Here is a 23453-nt window from a genome sequence, read left to right on the forward strand (position 1 = left end):
CTATTACTTGTATCATAAATGAAAAGAGTGAATTCACCACCAAAGCAAGATGAAATTAAAGCAATTATTAGGAGTTATATTGCCTAATCACATGCTAATAAAACTAAGTAAAGTGGGTGAATATTTACAAAAACATAAACTGCCCAGATTAACAAAAGAGGAAATAGAATACTTTAATGCCAAACTTTAATAACCCTATCTTAGAAACAGAAATTAAAGAAGACATAAATGAGTTCTCTGAGAAAAGAATCTCTAGGACTGGTTGGAGTCATGAATGAATTCTATTAAATATTTAAGGAACAACTTATCTCAAGATGATACAAGCTATTTGAAAAAATAGGTAAAGAAAGAGTCCTACCAAATTCCTTTTATGACACAAATATGGTACTGATACCTAAACTATGGAGAGGAAAAATTTCTGAGAAAGCAAACCAATTTCCTTAAAGAATATTGATGTAAAAGTTTAAAAGAATTTTAAAGAAATACTAGCAAGGAGATTACAAGGGTCATACACCATGAACAAGTGAGATTTATGCCAGGAAAGCAGGGTTAGTTCAATATTAGGAAAATTGTCAGGAGAATTGACCATATCAATAACATTTTACTGAATAGCTGCGATATACTGGGCTCTGGGAAAGTCACATTCTGCCTTTCTGGGACTCAGTTTCCTCATTTGTAATATTCAATCCATCTTTCAGGCCCCAGTTCAAATGCTGTCTTTTCTGGGAAACTTTTCCTATCACCTAAGCTAGAAGCCTCTGTTCTTTGAGCTCCTACAAGCTCTTTGCTTCTACCATTCTGAACACATACAATATACTCTTTTCTTAGATATTCAGCTTGGTAACTCTTGGAGGACAGGAATTGTTTTATATGTTCTTGCATCTTCCATATGACTCAGAATGGTATTGAGTAAATATTTACTACATGAATGAAGTTATTCAGATCTACAGATCACATTAGAGAAAGGTGAGAGATGCTATGAGAAGAAAGTTATAAATCTGAATTAATTCTTCCCTCCACATTTTCAAAATCTTTCTCCCAGGAGGGATCTCTCTCCTGGGGCGAGGGCTTACCTGGGCAGGGATAGTTCCGTTGTTCTTAAGGATGAGAGGGAGCTTCTCTGATTGCCCCACCAGAAGTCTCTTAAACAGGAGGAGAGGATTCCCTTTGTTGTTATAGAGAATGGGTCGAATAACACTCACTCGGGGTAGGTTTCCTTCCCCAAAGATATCAAATGTGAGGTTTCGAGTCTTGGAGAGGAAACTGCAGGGAGCAAAGAATCACCAATTTGCCGTGAGGACGATGACATGGGGGTACCATAGTCCCCACCCCTCCCTCAGGAAAAGGATCTGGGGGAGAATTACTTGGGCAAACCATCTAAAGAGGCTTCGAAGACACACTGATAGGTCTGCATTGTCTGTGGAGTGAAGGTCACGGTAGCAAAAGCCTGGGAACGGCTGGCAATGCACATCTTGGTAGGCTCCACGTCAAAGATGTCAGTGATACGAGCCACAGCCTAGGGAGATATGGTGACATGGGCACGTTAGCTCCTGGGCACACCCATACCACCGCCCTACCTATGTATTCTACAGCTAGAGCTGGACACTGCGGGCGTTTCCCACTGTCCCCCCTCTTCCTTTGCTCAGAGTGCTCCTTGTGGGACATGTCTTATTTTATTCTTTCTATCCTCAGCTTCTAATGAAGTGCTTTTTACACAATAAATGCCTGTTGAATTGAAATCCTTTCCTATTCCTTCTTTTTAGGAACCCCTGTCCACTTTTCTTTACATAGGTGCCAAGAAGTGACAGATCACATTTCCGGCCCTTCAGCAGGGAAAGATTGTGACTCATTACTCCAGTGACAAAACTAGTGAATGCCTCTAACTTGACCCAAAAGGAAGGGTGTGATCATCTCTCCCTACTGAAATCCTTCTTTGGCCCCATTCAGGTAATGCTTCTTCCATGAAGCGTTCCTGGCACCCACTGTTGCTCCTCAGTTAAAGGTGATTTCTCCCTCCTTCGATTTTTCTTGAGTAGTTTGTATTTTTTCTTCTCTCCCCTCTACCTTGTCTCATACTACAATTTGAGGGTAGGCACCTTCAGGACTCCAACTGCACCAAGCTTTGATCTTTGTACTTTTAGTACCTATTTCAATGTCTTTAAATACCACAGGTGCACAGTAAATGTCTGTCAGACAAATGCATGTGTCCTACCAGGCCTGCTCATGTCATGTAGCTCCCAGCTTTCTCCTGAGCTATAATCTGGTTACCGTGCACCAATGGCCTCAAAGAGCGACTTCCTCTTACCTTGGTGGACGTAGGCTTGACAGAGACACTGACATCACAAGGAATCTTTCCTATGTTACTGATCTTGAATCGAGCTTTGGCTTGGTGTCCCACTAGGACATTGCGGAATATAAACTTATTCTCATCCTCCAAGAATACTCCTCCACTGTCTGTGGTTTGCAGAATCTGGTACAGGTTAATATTGTTACATAATAGATGCTCCTCGAAAATGGAGGCCATGTCATCTATCACAAAAGCTAGGAAAAGAGAGAGGAGGGCAAGAGGAAGGTGAAGCAATTGGGCACTTCTTTTAAACACTCAGGACTGAATTCAAGTGCAGGCAAATCCTAGTAAGAGTAGGGAAGCCGGTGTAGGTTACATCTCTCCAGGAGATCTGTTACTGACTCCCAAATAATCCCGCAACTACCAGACAAAACTACCTGTTTAGAGAGAGAGTCCCACTAGTGGTGGGGTTTTTAATGGGGCTGCTTTATAAATCACAGATGCAGAATTGGAAATGAAAAACAGCCAAACATACTCTTCTGCACGAGCAAGCTGCCGAGGGATGCAGCACAAACCTTGTTTTAGAGGGACGCTGGATGTGTCTACAGGCGTGTGCTTGTTGAGAAATGATTTTTAAGACAAAGATCTTGGTTTCCAATACCTGGCAAACAGGCTTCAGCTGACAATGCGTATTGAATGCCGCCGGGTTGGTCTTTGGGATCTCGGTCTGAGATCTCAATGGCTAGAAACTCCTCACATCGTCCAATTGGGTCAGCAAGGCAATCCACTGTGATCTGCTGCTGCCCGCCAGGAGGGATGGATCCAAATCCAGGGTAGATGGTGAACATGTTGAGGGTGAAACGAGCCTGCAGGAAGAGTCTGAGAAATGAGAACTTGCTCTTTTCTCACGACATCCAAATGGGTCTCTTTTGGAGGCAGTTGGTGCCACAGATAGCACTGGGCCTAGAGGCAGGAAGACCTCAGACACTTACTAGCTATGTGCAAGTCACTTAACTGCTTTTTGCCTCAGTTTCCTCAACCTTAATAAAATAGGGGTAATAATAATATTAAGCAGGACTTCTGTGAATTTCAAATGAAATATTTGTAAAAAGCATTTATCACAGTGTCTGGAACATAGTAGGCACTCTATAAAAGCTTATTCCTTTCCCTTCCTTGCCCTTACTTCTTTGAAGCATTTACCCTGGTAATACCATATTTGGAAGGAATTTCTGTGGCATTTTTCTCAGATGCCACATTGTGGCATTGGGGCCCTGAGCGGGGGGAAGCTGGGCATTAGAAGGTTTTTTCCAGAGTCACACAAAAACTCTGGCAGGTGTCAATCAATTGATACTTATTAAGCACTTACTACATGCCAGGAGCTGCACTAAGCAGTGGAGATACAAAATGAGGCAGGAGACAGTCTTTTCCAAAAGGAGGTCCAGTATCCAATGGGAGAGACAACACGCAAACACATATATGTAGCCACCAAGCTGTAAGCACGGGTCTTGGGATGGGAGGTTGTCCATGGACCAGCACAGAGATGTATGGCCAGAGAGTGGGCTAATTAATTCTAACCAATTAGAATGACCTAATTAGGCAAACCAGGTCATTAATTTTAAAGAATGCCCACTGAGAGAGCAGTGGTCAAGAGTTGCATCAGTGGAGGAAATATGGGCATCAGTGGAACCATTTGAAATGTTCAAGTAGATCTCAGTGGTACATGCTGGCCTAAGTGCCATTCATCCCTACTGGACTCACAGAGCCTGAGCCCCATGGACAATGCTGGTGTCCTGAAGTCTGGACATGTGTACACTTTACCTTGAATTGGATTGACTTTACCCTGGCCTGAGGGGTGTCAGTGCATACAGAAGGAAAAACTGTAGAAGAGGTAAGATCTGGGGGGAAATGGTGGGGAGCATAGTATCTATGAAGTAAATGGCAGGTATTGGTGGAAGAGGGCAGAGAAATGTACATAGCAATAGGGTGATAGTGGGAAGTATTTACCAGACAAAGAATCCTGGTAGTGGCAATTTAAATGAAGAGGTGACCAATATTCTAATCCACTTTAAATGAAAAAAATGGCACTGTTCCAGTCCATTAATATGCCAATAGGATTTTTCAGAGATTTCACCATGATTTTATCATAGTGGGGCTGGTTGGACCACAGTCCTAGAGAAAGAGGGAGCTAACTGGCGGGTTATTTGGAATGTGACTCTAGGGGCAGGCTAATCATGGAAAAGGGGAATGAATGACTCACTTGGTTCACTGTGCTTGTATCTTTTTGCATTGATTCATTGCCTTTGAGCCCTCTGGTAGTGGAGAACTTGTAGAAGCTGATGTTCTCCTTGGATCGTACATGCTTAGCATTGTGTAATATTCCTCTGAGAAAAGAAGTGTGTATGTATTTATCCACCAGTCACCAAACACAAATGAAGCCCTGACCATAGGTGCCAGGAGCTGGGCTAAGGCAGTTACGTTGGGCTACCTCATAACTCATAGTGAATATCCTCCTAAGAACCAGCACAGTCTGCTCTGTCCAGATAGGAACAAAAAAGCTAACACATTTAACTGTTTAATTATTGATTAGCCAATTTTGACTAGACTTTGTAAAACTTTGTGGTAATTAACTTTCATTAAATGGGACTTTGGTGAAAAAAAAGGCAGCATTGGTAGAATGGAAAAATTTTAAGAGGAATTAGAGGATGCAGGTGTGAATCCTGCCTCTGCTGCTCACTTCCTGTGTGACCTTGGACAAGTCTTTTTCTTTCTTTGAGTTTCAGTTAACTCACTAAAAAAAAAAAAATAGGGAGTTGGAATAGATAATTTCTAAGACTCCTTTCAGTTATAAAGCCTTTAATTAATATATAAAGGGTGGGCTAATGCAAGATAGGGGCAGCTAAGTGACATCACAATGGATAGAGCACTGGACCTGGAGTCAGGAAGACCTGAGTTCAAATCCAGCCTCAGACACTTACTAGCTGTGTGACACTGGTCAAGTCACTGAACCCTGTTTGGCTCAGTTTTTTCATCTGTAAAATGAGGGAAATAACAAACCACTGCAGCATCTTTGCCAAGAAAATTCCCCCAAAAGGTCACAAAGAGTGGGACACAATTGAAACAACTAAATAACCACAACAACCATCTATTAGAGTTATTGTTTCAACGGAAATGAAGTCTTGCTGTTGGTGCAAGGGGCTGAGTTAGGTGCTCTGCTGACCTAACTTTGTGGGAGAGAGAGTACTAGCACCTGAAAGACCTGAATAGATGATCACACTAAAAAATAGTCAGGGGCCTAGTACCTTCTTAATTCTGTATTTCTTAGCTACTTTTCCTTTAAAAAGCAATTGTAGTGGTTTCTTGGTACCTGGCTTGGTACCTTGGAGACCATATAGAGCTCAGGGTTTACCTGGTTAGTAATATAACTTGCATCATTCAAGAAGAAACAAACAAGGTAGAATAAATAGTCCTAAACCGAAACCACATGCATTGGCTAATCTAGGATTTTTGGATATGCTAGTCTGACAGTGCAGAATGGGAGGAGTCAAGCTTCTGGGGAAGGAAAGGGGTCAAGCAGATGTTTCTTTCTCACATTTTCCGTGTATGAATGAGAGGAGCGTCCCTGTTCAATCTGCTGATGTTGAATCTGAAGTCCAAGACACCTTGGTTTTCAATGATGAAGGTGGAAGTTTTCCGGCTCCCACAAACCATGGCTCCAAAATTGATGATAGCAGCAGGGCTGATGGCATACTTGGAGAATACTGCATTCACTGAGAATTTAATTGGAATGCTGGCAATGATCTCTCCTTCATCCATGTTGTTGGGCTCAATAATCTAAAAGGAGAAAGAGAGTTTGGAGTGCTGAGGAAGACTTTAGCCCACATCTAAATTTGGAGGATCCCTGGAGAAGCAAGAGGGGCTAGTGGAAAAAGAGACAATTCAGGAAACCTAGGTTCACTTCGAATCCAAATTCTGCCTCTTACTGGCTCTAGGAAAGTTTATTAACCTCTTTGGTCCTCAGTTTTGATATATTTCCAGGAGCCAACTGGGCAGCTAGGTGGCACAATGCATAGAGCACTGGTCCTGGAGTCAGGAAGAGTCATCTCCCTGAGTTCAAATCTCCCTGAGTTCAAATCCAGCCTCAGACACTTACTAGCTGTGTGACCCTGGGCAAGTCACTTAACCTTGTCTGCCTCAGTTTCCTCATCTGTAAAATGAGCTGGATAAGGACATGGGAAACCATTCCAGTATCTTTGTCAAGAAAACTCCACAAATGGGTCACGTAGAGTCAGACATGACTGAGATGACTAAACAACAAAGGAGCCAATTTCTTGAAAAAGATTTTTAGTACTCATTGTCTCCACTTCCTTTCCTCTCACTCAATTCTCCCTTAAAAATATTTATTTTTATAAGCATATATTATCTCTTCCTTCCATTTCTCTTCCTCAAATTAAAAAAAAACCACAATAAACCACTCATAACAAACATACAGTCCAAAAAAACCAGGGACATGTATGTCTCATTTTACATTTTAAGTCTAACACTTTGCTGGCAGGAAGTGGGCTGCATGTTTCATCTTTTGTTTTCTGGACTTTTGGTTTATCATTGAACTGATCAGAATTCTAAAGTCTTTCAAAATTTTTCTTTAAGATATTGTTAAAGAAGCAGCAAGGTGGCATCACAGTGCATAGAGTGCTGGGCCTGGAGTCAGGAACACCTCAGTTGTAGTCTAGCCTAGCAGTGAGGTAGGTCAATGAATCTCCATATGCCTCAGTTTCCTCATCTGTAAAACAGGGATAATAGTACCTACTTCTTGTGAGGATGAGTTAATATTTGTGAAGTAAACCTTAAAGCACGATGGACATGCTTATCATTGTTATTTTTTACATTAATTGTTCTCCTGGTTCTGTTTGCTTCACTCTGCATCAGTTCATAGAAATCTTTCCAGTTTCCTTTGAAATTGTCGATTTCGTCATTCCCTATGTCACAATAATATTCCATCGCAGTCACATACCTTGATTTGTTTTGCCACTCACCAACAGGTGAGCACTTCCTTAATTTCTGTCTTTGAAATTACAAAAAGAGCTGTTACACGTATTTTTGTACATGTGTTCTTTTCCTCTTTCTTTGATCTCTTTGGAGACAAAGGCCTAGTCGTGGTATCACTGGGTCAAAGGGCATGCTCCATTTTGTAGCTTTTTGGGTACAGTCCCATCTTGCTTTCTAGAATGGCTTGACCAGTTCCCAGCTCCACCAATGGAGCATTAATGGTCTTCACTCATTTCTCAATCCCTTTCCATACGATTTCTGATCTCTATATTCACCTGAAATTGCTGCTTCCAAAGTTAACAGACACCTTGTAATTGCCAAATCTGATGGCCTTTTCTCAATATTCATCCTTCTTGCTCCGTCTCAAACATTGGATGGTGCTGATCAGCCTCTCTCCTTGGCTACTCTGCCCTCCCTGGATTTTCATGACCATGTTCTCTTTCTTACTTCCTTTGCTGGACCATCATTCATATCCTAAGACTCTGTCTTGGGTTCTCTTCTGTTCTAGCTCTAAAACTCTCTTTCGTTGATCTAATCATCTCCCATGTATTTAATTATTATATTTACACATATGAATTAGATATCTCCCCCACGTCTCTCTCCTGAGCTCCTGTCTTCCAACATGAACTGGTTTTTGAACGTTTGGAATTAAGTATCATACAGGCATTTCAAACTCAACATTTCTAAAACAGAATTCATTACTTTTTGCCCCACTCCCACCCTTCTTCCAAAATTCACTATTACTATTGAGGGTACTGTTGTTCTACCAGTGACACAGGGTCACAACCTGGGAATCATTCTCTGCTCCTTACTTCCCTGTCTTCCTCATGCCCCCACCCCACAGCTAATGGATTGACAGTCTTGCTTCTCCTTTTGCAATATCTCTCATCTCTAGTCCCTTCACCCCATTCACATGGTCCCTATCCTCACTCCCTCTGCTTCTGTTTGGTCTCTAACATCCTCATTTGGTCTCTCACCTCTCTGACTTTTCCTCCACACAGCTGCTAATCTGATATTTCTAAAGAATGCCTCTGCCCACATCACTCCCTTCCCCCATCAATTCCAGGGGTTCCCAGACACTTGTGGGAGTCCTCTCTTTGACATTTATAGCCTCTTATAGCTTGGCTCTAGCCTATCTCTGCAGGTTCTATAGGCCACCTACGCTGGTCTTCCAGCTGTTCCTCTCCCATGGCATTCCCTCTTCTGTCTCTCTGTGGACTCTCTTAACGGCTGTCACTCAAGCCTACAGAGTACTCTTCCCCCTCACCCTCACCTCTTGGAATTCTGAACATCCTTCAAAGCCCAGTTTAAATGCTACCTTTTATATGAAGCATTTTGCCCTAATCCCAGCTGATATTGTTTCCCTTGCTAATTTACCTTTTGATTTTTGTATGTCTTACGTATATCCCTGTCTTCTTCTCAGAAGAAGGAACTGTTTCATTTCTGTCTCTGAATCCCCAGTTTCTAGCCCAATGCCTGGCATATTGTAGGTGCTTAATAAATTCTTGTTGATGGATCAGTGTGCCACAAGAGGGAGGTTGGTCCACTCCTGGATAATAACTTACCAGGTACATTTTAGAGGGAATTATTCATGCACAATAGATGCCTTCAGAGACTCCTTCTGACTCCGCTGTTTTAGGAGAAGATGCTCCTAAGGTTTCTGCTGGCCACCAGATCCTATAACTCTATGCCCAGAAGGTCCCAGAGGCCCCTTTTGACTAAAATTCCATGATTCTGGGTTATAGAGGTAAACATGGAAGTTGCCTTTGAATGATAGATTTCATCCAGCTGCCAATATTCATTTAATCTAGGTTCAGACTTGCTGGAGGGATCTTCCTCCAGGAAGACCTCCCAGCACCAGTCCAAAGAGCAGGAACGGCTTCCAGCTGGCTCACCTGACAGCGTATGATGGGTTTATTCTCAATTTTCACTTCTCTTTTGGAACGGAAGACCACTTGTATGTTGGTGGGCCGATCACTCGTGGTCAGGGATCCTTTCTTGGGTTGGGTGGAGATGATAGAGTTCACGTTGGGTAGGTGAGGAGCCAGGGGCTCCAGGATAAAGCTGGAGGACAGAGGCAGAAATCAGCTAGACATTCAAAGACAGCTGAATTACTATTTATAGTGATAATGACAGGGGCAACTAGCTGGTACAGCGGACAAAGCACCAGGCCCAGGGTAAGGAGGACCTGAGTTCAAAACTGGCCTCAGACACTTAGTAGCAATGTGACCCTGGGCAAGTCACCAAGAGAGGTTGGGGGTCAGAGGAAAACTACTCATGCCCAATGCTGCATACTCTGACAAACATAATTACTACACTGGCTGATTTTGCATAACTGTTTTTCTCTATTAGCAGCAGTAATCAGGAAATGATTGTGGTATAAAAAAGAAACAAAAAGTATCAGAGAAACTTTAAAAACTCTCTTGGAGTTGATCTGCTCAGTTGTGTAATTTATTTTTAAGATACCAATAATACAGAAAAATAACATTCAGGAATGAATAAATTAGGGGTGGTGGTGGGATATGATGAAAAGAGACAGAGAATCTGTGTTCAAATCCTGTCTTCTAAGGCCACTGCCTTCTGATTTCAATCACAATCTCCCTGGGTCAAGTATCCTTAAAAGTTAATGAGGGACCTGAATTAAGTAGCCTCTAAGATCCTTTTCAGATTTAGACCCCACCTCCCCACCCCGAGGCAGTTATGTGATGAATAAGACAGTTGGACCTGGAATAAGGAAAAGCATCACTGGGCAAGTCACTTAACCTCTGTCTGCCTCAGTTTCCTCATCTGTAAAATGGGAATTTTACAGGGTTGTTGTGAAGAACAAATGAGATAATATTTGTGAGGTGCCTTTGCAAACCTTAAAGCTCTATCTAAAGGCTACTTGTTATTATGAGATCTATGATCTTATTCAAGATTCAGTTCTGGCACTAATCCCGCTGTGATAAGGGCCAGTTTCTAAGTCATTGCAGCTTTGTTGAGTTTTTAACATGTAGATCGTGTGGCTGAAGACTGGTTTTTAATTGAAACGTTGGTGCCATTTCATTCACTAGAGTGGAACACTGGAGGTTCAGCCAGGTCCTGGTTTGTTTAAATAATGAATTCCCCTGAAGTGATCATAAGCAATCAAATCTGTGTTATTTGAAGTTCTAATGAGATAACTTGTTCCTGTTGAATGGAAATAGTCTGTGCAAATTCAAAATAATTCCACCACTTTAAGGGCATTCATTATTTGCACTGAGCCCTCTCTATGTGTGTACACACACAGACACTCACATACACACACACACACACACACACACACCTATATACCTATATATAATGATTTGAGGTCATAGAGAAAAATACCAGGGATCCTTCTTGTGTATTCTGGATTATTTTAGTGTTCTTAGGACTAAGGATAATGCTATCCTTGTACCACAGGTTCTACCGGAGGCAGTACATCAGAAATAGACAAACAAACTCAATCACTCAAACATTACCTGAATGTAATTTCATATTTTCCTTTGTTTTTCAAGGACAGAAACTGCTTAGCTTCTTCCATCACACGAATAACACCAAAATCTAAAGTTCCTTCATTCCCTGCAGACGGCCAGGTATGTAGGGCAAAGGGGTGAGGGGAGAGGGATGGAGAGAGACAGAGACATATACATACATACATATATGTGTGTGTGTGTATATATATTATATATATATATAGAGAGAGAGAGAGACAGAGAGAGAGAGACAGAGAGACAGAAAGAGACAGAGACAGAGACAGACAGACAGAAACAAAGACAGAGAGACAGAGACAGAGAATTAGAGAGGCAAAGACAGAGAGAGAAAGAATGAGAGTGAGAGAAAGAATGAGAGAGAGAGAGAGAGAGAGAGGGAGAGAGAGAGAGAGAAGGGGAAAGGAGAGGGAAAGAGGGAGGTAAGGAGAGAGGAGAGGCAGCTTAAATACTCTGGTTAAAGTATTGAGTTGACAAATGATGACTACAAATCAAATTCAGTAGATTTACCTTCTGAGGTGACACCCCAGAATATTTCTAAAAGATGCTTTTGGGGAAAAACCTCAATCTTTTCCTAGTTCTTTTCTGAATCTGCATTGTATCTGTCCACTTTTCTGATTCCCCCTGAGTTCAAGGGGATGATTTCTGCATTTTTTAACATCCCAAGACTTCATTGAATTCCTTTGGTCCTATCGATATTAATGACACGAAGCCTGGCTGAGGGAGTGCTTCCTTTGATTTACCCAGAAAGGCAGAACTACCAAGAAGAAGGGGAGTACTGGCGCAGGGGCCGGGGGGCTGGGGGAGAGAGGAATGAAAGGCTAATGAAGAACTTGGTACTGAGAGAAGAGGGAGCTCGAAAAGGCCGGGAAAGCAGTCACTATCAAATAATATTTCAGAGGAGAGCTCTGAAGCTTTGGTTTCCATAACCATGACCCTGTGACCTTAAGCTGGAGAAACAGATCCACAGAGGTGCGGTGACCATTGCTGCTCTGGATAATATCCTACAACGGATGGGCTTCTTGCATTGCTATTTTCGAAATACTGTTTCATACCTAGAGAATCATGGCTGTGACCATCATGAACAAATCTCTGTGTTCGGAAGAATTGGTCAGGGGGGTCCAGACCTCAGCATCTGAGCTGAGGGTGGGGAGTGCTGATGGCGAATCTGCTTCTGGAAGCGTGTGACAGTGTATGATGGTCATTCTGACCCCACGGAGTCTGGCAGTAGGCAGAGCCCTGAGGACTAACCCCCATTAGTCTCCCCACAAAGACGATATATGAAAAATCAAAACACAAGTCCTGGATTTGTTATAAAATATCCTTGGCTTGAAGAAGTGAACAGACCTTTGGGGAAAGTGATGTCCAATGCGATGTCATACGATTCTGCAAAGATCTGGATGTTTTCAATCTGAACAACTCCAATGAGATAGTCCGCATCTAAAATCTTCCACAGAAAGAAAAACTCCTTTGCTAAGGGCTGATTCATGGCTAACCACCCTTCCCTGGTATTACTACCATTGACTCCCCATCTCTTGCTTCCTAATATGCCACTGGGTGCCAAACTCCATCTAATCCTCCTTAGGAACTCTCCTAAGCAAAGAGAAATCAGGACACTGGGGCTCTGAGTGACGGACTTCTTCACTCCCCTAAAACCATTCTACGTGAAGGGGAATGACTGCCTTTTCAGGACTGGGTATATTGACCCATACCTGAAGCAAAGAAGGCAAAGGGTCAGGTTTCAATTCCTCATGTGAAGAATTCAGAGAAATAGCAGGGATAAATAAAGTGCAAAGAAAGATAAAGTCACATTGAAGCTAATAATTTCCTTTTAGAAAATATTCCTTTTACAAAATACAAAATATAAAATGGGGCTACAGAGTGTAGAAAAACCGAGTGATTTGTATTTTTAGCATCACTGAGTTGAAAGGGAAGTCGGAGATAATTTAATTCTACCCTTGAGCCTTTATGACTCCCCTTGATAACATCCCTGATAGCAGCCACCCAGCCTCTGTTTGACCACTGTCAGTAACAGCTTCTGGAAATGTTAGATGGCATTATTTATTGGAAAGCTTTTCCTTATGGTAAACTCAAGGAAATGTGTCTCCTGGCTGCTTCCTCCCACTGGTTTTAATTCAACCCTCTTAAGCCACCCAGAGAAAAGCACAACCCCTCTTCCATATGACATATTTTCCATATTTTTGGACACAGTAATCAAGTCCTCCTATGTTTTCTCTCTTCTGGGCTAAACATCTCAAGCTTCTTGAACTCTGATGTTACTAAATAATTAATTGCTGGATCAGACCAGTGGTGCTGGATTCTAGGTTCAGAGGGAATTCTCTTGTGGGGTGTGGGGTGTATGTGGTGTGTGTGTGTGTGTGTGTGTGTGTGTGTGTTTGAGAATAGCTTTTCTTCCTCTATTTTCACCCTTCTATCACAATAACTTCAGAGGGAAGTAGGTGACAAGGCATGCAGATAAGAATGGAAAGATATAGCGAGAGCAAACAAGCTTTCTGGGAGCAGAGAGAGATATGGAGAGAGGATGGCCACCCAAGGGAGGAAGCGGTTTTAATGAGTGTGACCCCTTGTACCACAGAAGAATGCCAACTACGGATTCCAGAAAGGACTTTCAGTAAAGATGAGTTGTGACTTCACCTTTTGGTCACATGTGTTTCCTATGTATGTGCTTTAATATCATTACACTCTGAGTTTAAGCCCACGTGGCCCCTGGACTTTGTGTGTACTGGTGGAAGGTATAGCCCAGTTTTTGGGGGAAGAATATTTTGTACCAACTGTTTTTTTACTTACTTTCTTGGTAAATTTCCTTTCCTGAAAGTGAATTGAAATGGGATATAAATGGAAAGCACATTGGTGGAGGCTTGTGGGTAATGATGCTAGAAACTGGGGCTTTTGACTAGGGTTACCCCTAGAACCCCAAGAGGAGAAGTAATCAGCCCTCTCAAACGTTAAGTGTGAGAGGCTAGTTGGAGGACCGGCCCCAGAGAGGGTGCTACATTTTTTAACTCCTTCAGGTTTACAAAACACTTTCTTTACAAATACCCCAAGTAGTAGATGATACATGTCTGATTATTTCTACCTGAGGCTTAGAGAGATGAAAGAGTCTTGCCCAAGGGGATAGATACAAGTACTAAATGTGGGAGATATCCTTCACACCCAGGCATCTCCTCACTTCAGGTTGGGCACCCTAGACACCACATCACACTGCCTGGAGATTGGGTACAGTCATACATCATAGAATTCTGAGGTAGAAGAAACCTTCTGTCTGAGCACCAGAGCTCATCTGGTCCACGGCTCATCACAGATTGGTTTGTATATTTTTTACTTTCTCTTCAGAGAAGAGCAGAGATTCTCTACTTAATGATAAAGTTAAAATTCCCCAGAAGGAAGACCCATGTTTCCAGGTTGCCCCTAGGCTGTGTTACTTTCTTCCTTTAGAGGATGGGGTCATTGCATCATTTTCAAGCAAGTCTACAAATATTCTGATCTCTCTGTCTCTTTTGTATCTCTCCATCTCTGTTTCCATCTCTCCTTTCTCCTCTCTGCCTCTCTCTTTCCTCTCTCTGTCTCTTTCCCTTCTCTTTCCTCTGCTTATACAAACTTAGTCATGCATTGGATCTCATGCTAACTTTTATCTATTTCTCTGCTGTAGCTGACTGTTCAGTACTTCCCTATAGCTGTGAATTATCACATCAAGGAAAAGGATGGATGCGAGTGAGCCTCCTGTGTCCTCCCCAAGGTACTAACCATTGCACTCTACCCAGCTCTCCCATCCCTATAGTGTCTGATCATCCTTCACTGTGTCAGGATGAATCATTGACCCCCTTCTTTCTACATCCATGCTCACCACATGAAAGACATTGTGTCTGGAGCTCTGGATTTGAGTCAGAAACACCGGGGATCAAATACTGCCATTGAAATTTACTAGCTAGGTGATCCTTGGCAAATCAATCAATCTTTGACACACAGTTTCTTTATCTGTAAAATGGGGATAAAAATACCTGGAACAGCTACCTAATAGGGTTATGATAAGGCTTAAAAAAATAATACAAAACATTTTGCAAATGTATCAGTGCATCTCAAAAGTCTTAGTGCAGTTTTAAGCTACTGTTTAGGAATAGGGTTTGGGACACCCTATCTACATGTTAGCTATTATTATATTATATTGTATATTATTTATTAACACCACATATCTGGTTAGCCTTTGCTCTTAGAGAAGTGACCCTTTGTATAACATGGACTTGAGGACAGGATGGGGGAATGGCTTTTTGCAATTTCAAAGCAAATTTTTTTAAAAATTGAGAGTTGAAAAAATTTGTTTTGAGCACCAAAGTGCACCTTTGAAATAATGGAATTCAGAGGCTACTAGGATGGTGTTAATCATTCCAGATCAACTGCCAGAGGGGAGCTGGGCCTCACCTCTAAGCGAATTGCCTTCTTGATGTTGACGGCTTTGGTGGGCTGGAAGTGGACTTGCAGGCCGTACTCTCCGCCAGGCTGAATGACGCCTTGAACTCTAGAGACACTGAAATCTTCCCCCAGGTGCTCAAGGCTACCGATTCTCCAGGCCACTGGCAATGGGTTGACATTCCGTAAGTGAATCATCTTGGATTCTTTCCTGCAGAGACCAGAAGATGACTTGTCATGGTCAAATGATGCTTATTTCAAGTGCACCAGCTTCTCAGTGTTATTTATGGTGGATTTTTAGTGAGGCTGAAGTCAAGAACCTTTATTGCTTATAATGTGCCAGATACAGTACTAAGTGCTGGGAATAGAAAAGCTGTCCCTGCTTTGCAGAGGATCCTAGTCTAATGAGCATGTAACCGAAGGGCTATAGGCAGTGTCCATGGTAGGTAGTCTCAGAGAGAGGGCTTTGAGGAGGGAGAAAAGGCAGGGCCAAGAAAGACCTCCTGGAGAAGGTACCATTGAACTGAGTGGTGAGAGGATCCAGGAAGTAGAGGCAGAGCACTCCAGGCAGGGGCAGTGGTGTGAGAAGGAAGGGAATCAGGAGAGTGTTGGGGTGAACTACATCAGGAAGGTCAATGTGGCTGGGTCAGAGAAGAGGGGAGGAAGAAGATGGCAAAGGTAGGAAGGAAGGAGTCAGAGAGTCGAGGGCTCTAAACACTAAACAGGGGACGTGATATTCAATCCTAGAGGTCGTGGAGAGCAAGGGGATAACATGGTCAGACACACACAGGTCACGCATTTGTTTTGACAAAGTCACTTTGGCAGCTGAGAAGGGGATGGTTGGAGTGGGGACGGATTTGAGGCAGGAAGACCAGGCTACAACAGTCCAAGGGAGATGGCGGTGAAAGCCTGTAACTGTGTCATCAGGCTGCGTGAGGGGCAGAGATGAAGACTTGGCAAGAGATTGGTTAGATGGGGTGAGCGTGAGAGAGGAACAGATAATGTACAACACAGAGGTTGTGAGCCTGAGCTCTATTTGAGCAGACTGAGTTTGCGGTATCTATGGGGAATCTTTAGGGTGACTCCTCTGTGAAAATGGCAGCCCATGGGAAGCCTGGTGCCTTCTAACCTCCCCTTTCAGCGTTTCTCTCCCCTCATGCCCACTCCCACCCCAGGGCCAGTTCTAAGTCTTGTTCTTAGTTATCTGTTAACTAATCTTACATCTGTAGGAATGGGGAGAGGAAGCTGTTACAGTTAAGTAGGGGGTGCTGATGGGCAGCTGGGTGGTGCAGTGGCTAGAGCACCAACCTGGGCAAGTCACTTCACTCAATTTTCAGATGTATAAAGTGAACTGGAGAAGGAAATGGCAAATCATTCCAGTACCTTTGCCCAGAAAATCCCAAACGGGCCCATGAAGAGTCCAACATGACTGAGCCAAGAACAACAAAAAGGGTATGCTGAGGAAGGAGAATCTTTCAAGGTCTGTAGTACTGAAACACTAATGGTGGACATTCAGGCAGTGTGATAGATGGAGGGGGAAAGGGGAGCCTGCCTGTTACCACACAGGAAAATGCCTACTTTGTGAGACCAGTCCTGCAGTGACCAGCTCAATTAGGGATCAGGAAAGAAAATAATAAGAGCAAATGAGCTTCTTTAGGGATCCCTCCCCAACCTCTCCTCACTGTAGTGCCTCCTTCTGTGGAGTGTTGCCTGTTTATCCTGTAAATTGCTTGACAGGTCTAAGCCTCTCTCATTACACTGTGACACACGGTCCTTGAGAGCAGGGAATAGTTTTGGCCTTTCTTTGTATCCTCAGGACCTGTACATTGTTGGGTTTTGGTTGTTTCAGTTGTGTCTGACTCTCTGTGACCCCATTTAGGGTTTTCTTGGCAGAGACACTGGAGTGGTTTGTCATTGCCTTCTTCAGCTCAGGGTGAAGTGACTCACCCAGGGTCAACCAGACAGTAAGTGCCTGAGGCTGGATTTGAACTCAGGTCTTCCTGACTACAAGCCTGGTGTTCTGTGCACAATGGTGTCACCTAGCTATCCTACCTTACACATAGTAGATGCTTAATCAGTGTTTATTGGCTGAGATGGAGGCAGTGTGGTAGACTGTTAAGAGTGTTGGCTTTGGGGTCCAATTCTGCCTCTTGTATTTATTTAGAGAAGTTACTTAGCCCCTCAAAACTGGGTAGACTCGATGGCCTGGGAATTCTCTTTCCCATTCTAAATCCAAGATCCTGCAATCTTATCCATTGCCCCAATCACGTTCATATTGTTCAAACTGTCGTCAGTTTCCGGGCATCCTGGGCCAAATAGTTCCCCTTTATGGATAGGGAAACTGAGGCAACATGTGCCACTGAGGGCTTCCATTCACATCGTGTGCCTGATCTTTCCAAGTGATTTCATTTCTTTCTCCCAAGAAAAGTCTTAGACCTGAGCTCAGATCTTGGCTCTGACACGTGCACTATTTGACCTTGGACAGTGTTACTGAATTTTTTTTCCCTGAGTCTCAGTTCCTTCATCCCTAGAATGGGGTTGATAACACTTGCTAGACAAGGCTCACAGGGCTTTACAAAACTGAAAGTCCCAAAGAAATGTCCCATTTGGCAGATGAAGGAAGGGAGGTGCAGAGGCATTAAATAGCCTAGTTAAGGTCAGCTATCCAGCACGTACTGAGCTGTTACTGGAATTGTCTCGTCTCTCCTGTAGCTCCCCAAGTGAGCTGCACATCTCTAATACATTAGGGAGGGAGTCAAGGGTAAATCTAGGAACCCTGAGGCAGTGACTCCACAGAGTGGGGAATTCCAGATAAATGAGGCTGGCTGATTTGCTATCTGACCTATGGAGCAGCAACTTCTCAAAGTGCAGCTGCTTGTGGTCCAGCTCCAGCTCAGGTCGGACTCCCTGGCAAGTTATTTTGAAGACAGCAGGCTCTGGGTTCTCCTTGATACAGCAGACAATGCTGTCATCGAATACACCCACAGCCGTCGGGTAAGCCCACACGGACAGCACCTGAGGGGACCAGGAGGACAAGAGTAAGGGGAGAAGTCATCTTGAGGAAAGCCAGGCCTCTAGCTTCACAAGGGCAGTCATGACAGTGGCATTGTCCCTAATGTTCTCCTACCTGCTTCTCATTGGGTTTAAGGGTCATGGAGGGTGGGTCCAGGATGTAGGTGTTGGCTTTGACATCATACTGGAAAAAGAATGCCACCTCTGCAGTCAGTGGGGAATTGTTTAGGATTGTTAGCTTCTCCATATTATCTGGGAACTGGACTGCCTTATACCTGAAAATGAAGAAACCTTGGTATAGAAGGGAAGGGGCTTTCTGTGACTGGTTCATCTTCAAGTTAGTCTGCAAGAGGAGACTTCATCTTCACAGTAACTCATTAACCCGATGTCTGGTGCAGTGCTTTGTAAACAGCTGGTACTTAACATCTGTTGGATAAACTGAAAGGATCATTTAACAAATGTCTGCTGGTAATTTGGCTTCTCAGTCTTACTGAATGATAGGAAAACAACATAGACAAGTGTAGGAGTATGTGCAGCCTTCATCAAGTAAGCCCCAATTCCATCTGCATCATAGGGGCTTCCTTATTGATGCAATGAATTTTTTTTCTTGCTGTTGGACTTCAATCTAAGTCCCATTTATGTATGGATATATTTTAAAATACCCAAGTTTATGTTCAAAATGTTTGCTGGTTATTTTCTGTAGTTGCTAGTAGGTAAACTGAATCAGATATCTTAGAAGAGAGCTAAATTCACTTATTCTCAAACAGGAAACTCTTTGGGTAAGTGCACTTGGAAAGATCATTTAATTATTGTCTCCAAGATTGAACTAGTCTCACCTGTCTTCAGTGGACTCATGGGCCATGCAAAGATGACTGCACTGACCAACAGAAACATACTTTCCTCAAGTCTTTTACGTGAGCCATTCACCTGTCACCATCATTTGGTGGACTTAGGGAGGACAGCTTCTGGAGTGGTTAAAACGGTGATCAAGCTAATAGGCCAGAGTCACAGCATTGGCTCTATCCATTGACCCTTTGAGAACTAGACTTTGAAAACCAGACCAAACCAAACCAAGCCCGACTGTGTCAGTACTTGTTTCCCCTACTTCCCGGGGATTAGAGAGTCCTCTCTGACCTAGAGGACTTCAGTATCGCTCAACACTGACACATGGGGCAGGACCAGGCACTTCCACCATCTTGAGGCTTGCAGGACCTTAGGGATCAGGAAGCAGAGGCTTGGGGCTAACTCTACTGAATGGGGCTGCCATTTCAGGGCTAGTGGGAATGGATTGTGGGGCTATGGATTTCCCCTTTTCCTATATATTATTTAATAAATACCTTTTTAGTGTAGTTATACCTTGTATTTATAACCTTGAGCATTGATCAACATGTTTGCTCAGACAACAAATACATTTGTTGAATTGAATCAAATGATCTGGAGGCTGAACTTCCATTGCCTTGTAGAATTACTCTATTATTATTGGGAAATTCTCAGGCCTTCGTTACTCTGGAGGTCTTACGGCTCCTTGGATATCTTGTGATTGTTCCAAGCAGGGGCAGGTAGGATTGCTAATAGGGACACACCAACAGAAAGCAAGCTTCACAGCTAGGAAACATCAGCCTATCGGCCCCATCAGTGCCAGCTGCCCAGCTATCAGAAATGCTGCAAGAAAATGTGTGTGATACAAAGAGAAAACCACTAACAGGGACAGGCCCTGGAGCAAATCATCACAAGGGGAGTCTGTGTGTGTGCTCTTGGTGGGAAAGGATAGGAGCAGACCCACATCAGTCTGGGGAGTCTCCTTGCTATCAGGAGCATGGAGGGACTTTCCAGGAACATGGTGAGACAAACTTCTCATCGCACAGACATCTACCCATATTCATGTGCCTTTGGGGACATTGGGAAATAACTACATTGGAGTTGAGAAAAGCCAAAAACTGCAGACGAGAAATAAAACAACTCTCTGTTGTTAATGAGACAGACCTGAAAATACCTTAATCTTCTTGGTGAGTGGGCACTTACTTATCTCTTGATTTCCCACAGAGCAGTGGTCCAAAGTGAAACATCTCTTGATTCATGATATATTTCTTAAAGACAATCTCTTCAGGTTTTGACTCCTTTTTCCGATGAGGGAACACCACTCTAACAGTAAAGCAGAATCAGGGAATGTTAGACATTGAGCAAAACCTAGAGATTCACCTTATAGAGGAAGAAAATAAGTCCTGGAGAAATGAAATACCTGTACATAGATAAGTAGCTAGGTGGCTCAGTGGATAGAGTGCTGGGCCTGAAGTCAGGAAAACTTGAGTTCAAATCTGGCCTCAGACTCTTACTAGTTAGGTCACCCTGGGCAAGTCACATAACCTTTTTCTGCCTCGATTTCTTCAACTATAAAAAGGGATCATAATAGCGCCTCTCTCCTAGGGTTGTTAGGATCAAAGACCTGGCACATAGTAGGCATTTCATAAATGCTTTCCCCTTAGTAGAAAAGACAGGACTAGAATTCAAGTATCCTGATTCCTGTGTCCTTTGGCTTTTCACAATATTGTCTCAGAGAATGGTACCTGAGTGAAAACCACTTGACCAACACATCTTTTCCACATGGCTCTTGGGGTAAGGCCTCCACTTAAATTTTCTGTCCAGTTATCTCTTCTTGCTAAGAAAAGAGGGTTGATTGTCTCTTGATTAATTGCTGTTTAGTTTGATGACCTCATTAAACAATCTATTGCATAGTTTTATACACAAATAATAACTGTCACATTTCATCTTTGGAAAAGTACTCTTCAGGACACCTGCTGGTATAAAAAGATGAAGGCCCAGTGGCCAAGACCTTTGGGTTTTAGTGATGGCCATCCATATGCTAGTCCCATGGCTTAAAAAAAAGATTTGAGAATCCTTATGCTATCTCCTTCCCTCTAATCTTACTCCTTGAACAACAACTGAAAATCTACTTCCTGCGGTCCTCCTGCCAGACAGGATGATCTAACTGTGACCTTCCCTCCATACAAAAAGAAAGGCAGCAGAGAAGGCACAGAGAAACAGGGTTCAGACTTCTGCCCATGCATCCCTCCCTGACCTGACATCTCGGCAGATGGAAGGGTACGTGCAAACTCCTCGGCAGTAGAGCTGATACTGGCGGCGAGTTCCAAGGACCTCAAAGTTGAAAGTCTGGTCAAAGTTCCCAACCTCATTGGAGGAGAAGTGTACTCGGAGTGTCACCTCTCCGTTGGCTGGGATGATCCAACGGAAATTGTTCAACCTGGAAATTACCAAGTATGTTAGAATCTCTTCCTTGTTGGTTGGATGTAGCAGGAGACCAAAACACAACTGGAAGAAGCTGTGGAGTTTGGCATGGAGTGAGAAGGTCCAGACTCAACTTGAATGACTACAGTAGAGTTGTACAATGACATGGTTGGATGGATACAGGGTAACTGTGTTAAAGAATAATACTGACAACAATGGACATTTAGAAATTGCTTTGTGGTTCCAAAAGTGCTTTTCTCATAACAATCTTGCAAAGTGAGGATTGTAGGTATTATTATTCCAATTTTCCACACATGGAAACTGAACCTCAAATTGTGACTTGCCCAAAGCCACAGAGGTACTAAGTAGGCAGCTGGGGGTACAGTGGACAGAGTGACGGACCCTGAGTCAGGAAGACCTGAGCGCACATCCCAACTCTATGACCCCAGGCAAGTCAGTGAATCTCTGTTTGCCTCAGTTTCCTTGTCTGTAAAATGGGGATAATAATAGCTCCTGCCTCCTGAGGTTGTGAGGATCAAATGAGATATTATTTGTCAATTATTTTGCCAACTTCAAAGAGTTAGAAAATCCCAGTGGTTATTAATAACTATCTTTGTACTTTCCTGAGACTCCCAAATTGTAGGTACTCAGTCTGTGTTTGTTGAACTGAGTTAAACAATTTTAGGAATCATGGGACAAGGCCCTGGGGAGGATGCACAGGTGGAAGGGACTGGTACTCGCCTTCCCTTCTCACTGTCCATATTAGAATCAGCCCTGGTCCTGCGGTACCTCTGAGGGGGCCCCTACTGCCCAGCTGTGTGGCCACACTACGTGTAGGGGCAGTGAACCTTACTGCTCTGCTAGTTCCAATATTTACTTTGCTTGGTGGCCTACCTCATGATTTTATCCTGAGTCTGCTGGGAAGTGAAGGTGCTCTGGTCTAAGCCTGTCAAGGGGGTGATGGAGGTCACGGGCAAGACCTGGGGCAGCTTCCTGAGGAGACCTCCCCGTTCACGCTTTCCCTTAACAGACTCCCGGATTGACTCGGCTTTGTCTTTCGGTTTGGATCGGCCCTTACTCGGTGTGACCTGGTCATCTTGGGTCTCAAAGGAAGAAGAGCAATTGAAAACAAAAACAAAGAGGTGAAATGCAAAATCCCTTGGAATAACACACTGTCTGCAGCTGCTGCACACCTGGGCCTAGTGGGGAAAGGGGGCCGGGCTCTGCTCTTACAGGTCCAGCCACTGCAACCTGGAGGACGCCTCACCTGCTGTATATTTCCACTAAGGAAAATGCTCAAAGAACGGTCGTAGCGAGACCCATCAGAGAGTTGAGAGCTAACTGGGAAGTAGCAATGCTGGCTGGAGCTGGAGCTCAGAGAGGGACTGGGCCTGGAGAGGTGGCCGGTCCAAGCGAAGGCTGTGCTGGGCCTGGAGCTTGGGTTCTGATCCTGCTTCCCACACTTCTTAATCTAGGGAACTGTAGGTAAGCACCTCTCAGAATCTGTTTTCTTCTCTATGAAATGGAGATAATAATACCGCATCCCCCACAACACTGGGTTGCCCTAAGAGGGGTGATGTCAGTTACTATGGGAAAAGCTCCAGGGAGGACATGAGAGTTGCCCTTCATGCCTGGGCTTCTCTTTGGGGAGTTTCAAAGGTCTCTGCTATATCCTCAGAGCAGAGGGACAATGGAGCCAATAGTCTCTACCAAACTGATTCTTCTCAGTCAAGTTAGTCAGTCAATAAGCATCAAACATCCGTCATAATGTCAGGTACTGTGCTGAGAGGCAAAAGGGCAGTTTCTGACCTCCAAGACCTGCTCACAATCTAATGAAAACATGCAAACAAGTTACAAAGAGGAGAAATGGAAAATAATGAACAGAAAGAAGGCCCTAGAACTAAGAGGGGTTGGAAAAGGCTTCCTAGAGCAGATAGGATGTGAGCTGA

At 43.5% G+C, this 23453-nt stretch overlaps 1 protein-coding gene across 6 annotated transcripts in view; it reads right to left on the reverse strand.

The window, feature by feature from the left end:
* HYDIN (HYDIN axonemal central pair apparatus protein) overlaps positions 1 to 23453 on the reverse strand; it is a 468388-nt gene that overhangs the window by 82336 nt on the left and 362599 nt on the right. For 4 of the 6 annotated variants that reach the window (XM_072636610.1, XM_072636609.1, XM_072636608.1 and 1 more), the window contains 15 exons: positions 22399 to 22607; positions 21338 to 21520; positions 20284 to 20403; positions 18377 to 18536; positions 18092 to 18264; positions 15262 to 15460; positions 12172 to 12271; positions 10816 to 10915; positions 9229 to 9397; positions 5877 to 6118; positions 4545 to 4668; positions 2949 to 3153; positions 2306 to 2541; positions 1365 to 1516; positions 1074 to 1263 (listed from right to left, as the gene is read on the reverse strand). In XM_072636610.1, coding sequence (XP_072492711.1) covers positions 1074 to 1263; positions 1365 to 1516; positions 2306 to 2541; positions 2949 to 3153; positions 4545 to 4668; positions 5877 to 6118; positions 9229 to 9397; positions 10816 to 10915; positions 12172 to 12271; positions 15262 to 15460; positions 18092 to 18264; positions 18377 to 18536; positions 20284 to 20403; positions 21338 to 21520; positions 22399 to 22607 — 2562 coding nt within the window. Of the gene's footprint in view, positions 1 to 1073; positions 1264 to 1364; positions 1517 to 2305; positions 2542 to 2948; positions 3154 to 4544; positions 4669 to 5876; positions 6119 to 9228; positions 9398 to 10815; positions 10916 to 12171; positions 12272 to 15261; positions 15461 to 18091; positions 18265 to 18376; positions 18537 to 20283; positions 20404 to 21337; positions 21521 to 22398; positions 22608 to 23453 lie in introns of those variants that run through there. The other 2 variants (XM_072636612.1, XR_011972958.1) reach the window with 2 other exon arrangements.

This window comes from Notamacropus eugenii, chromosome 1 (assembly GCF_028372415.1).
Source record: "Notamacropus eugenii isolate mMacEug1 chromosome 1, mMacEug1.pri_v2, whole genome shotgun sequence".
Taxonomy (NCBI): domain Eukaryota; kingdom Metazoa; phylum Chordata; class Mammalia; order Diprotodontia; family Macropodidae; genus Notamacropus; species Notamacropus eugenii.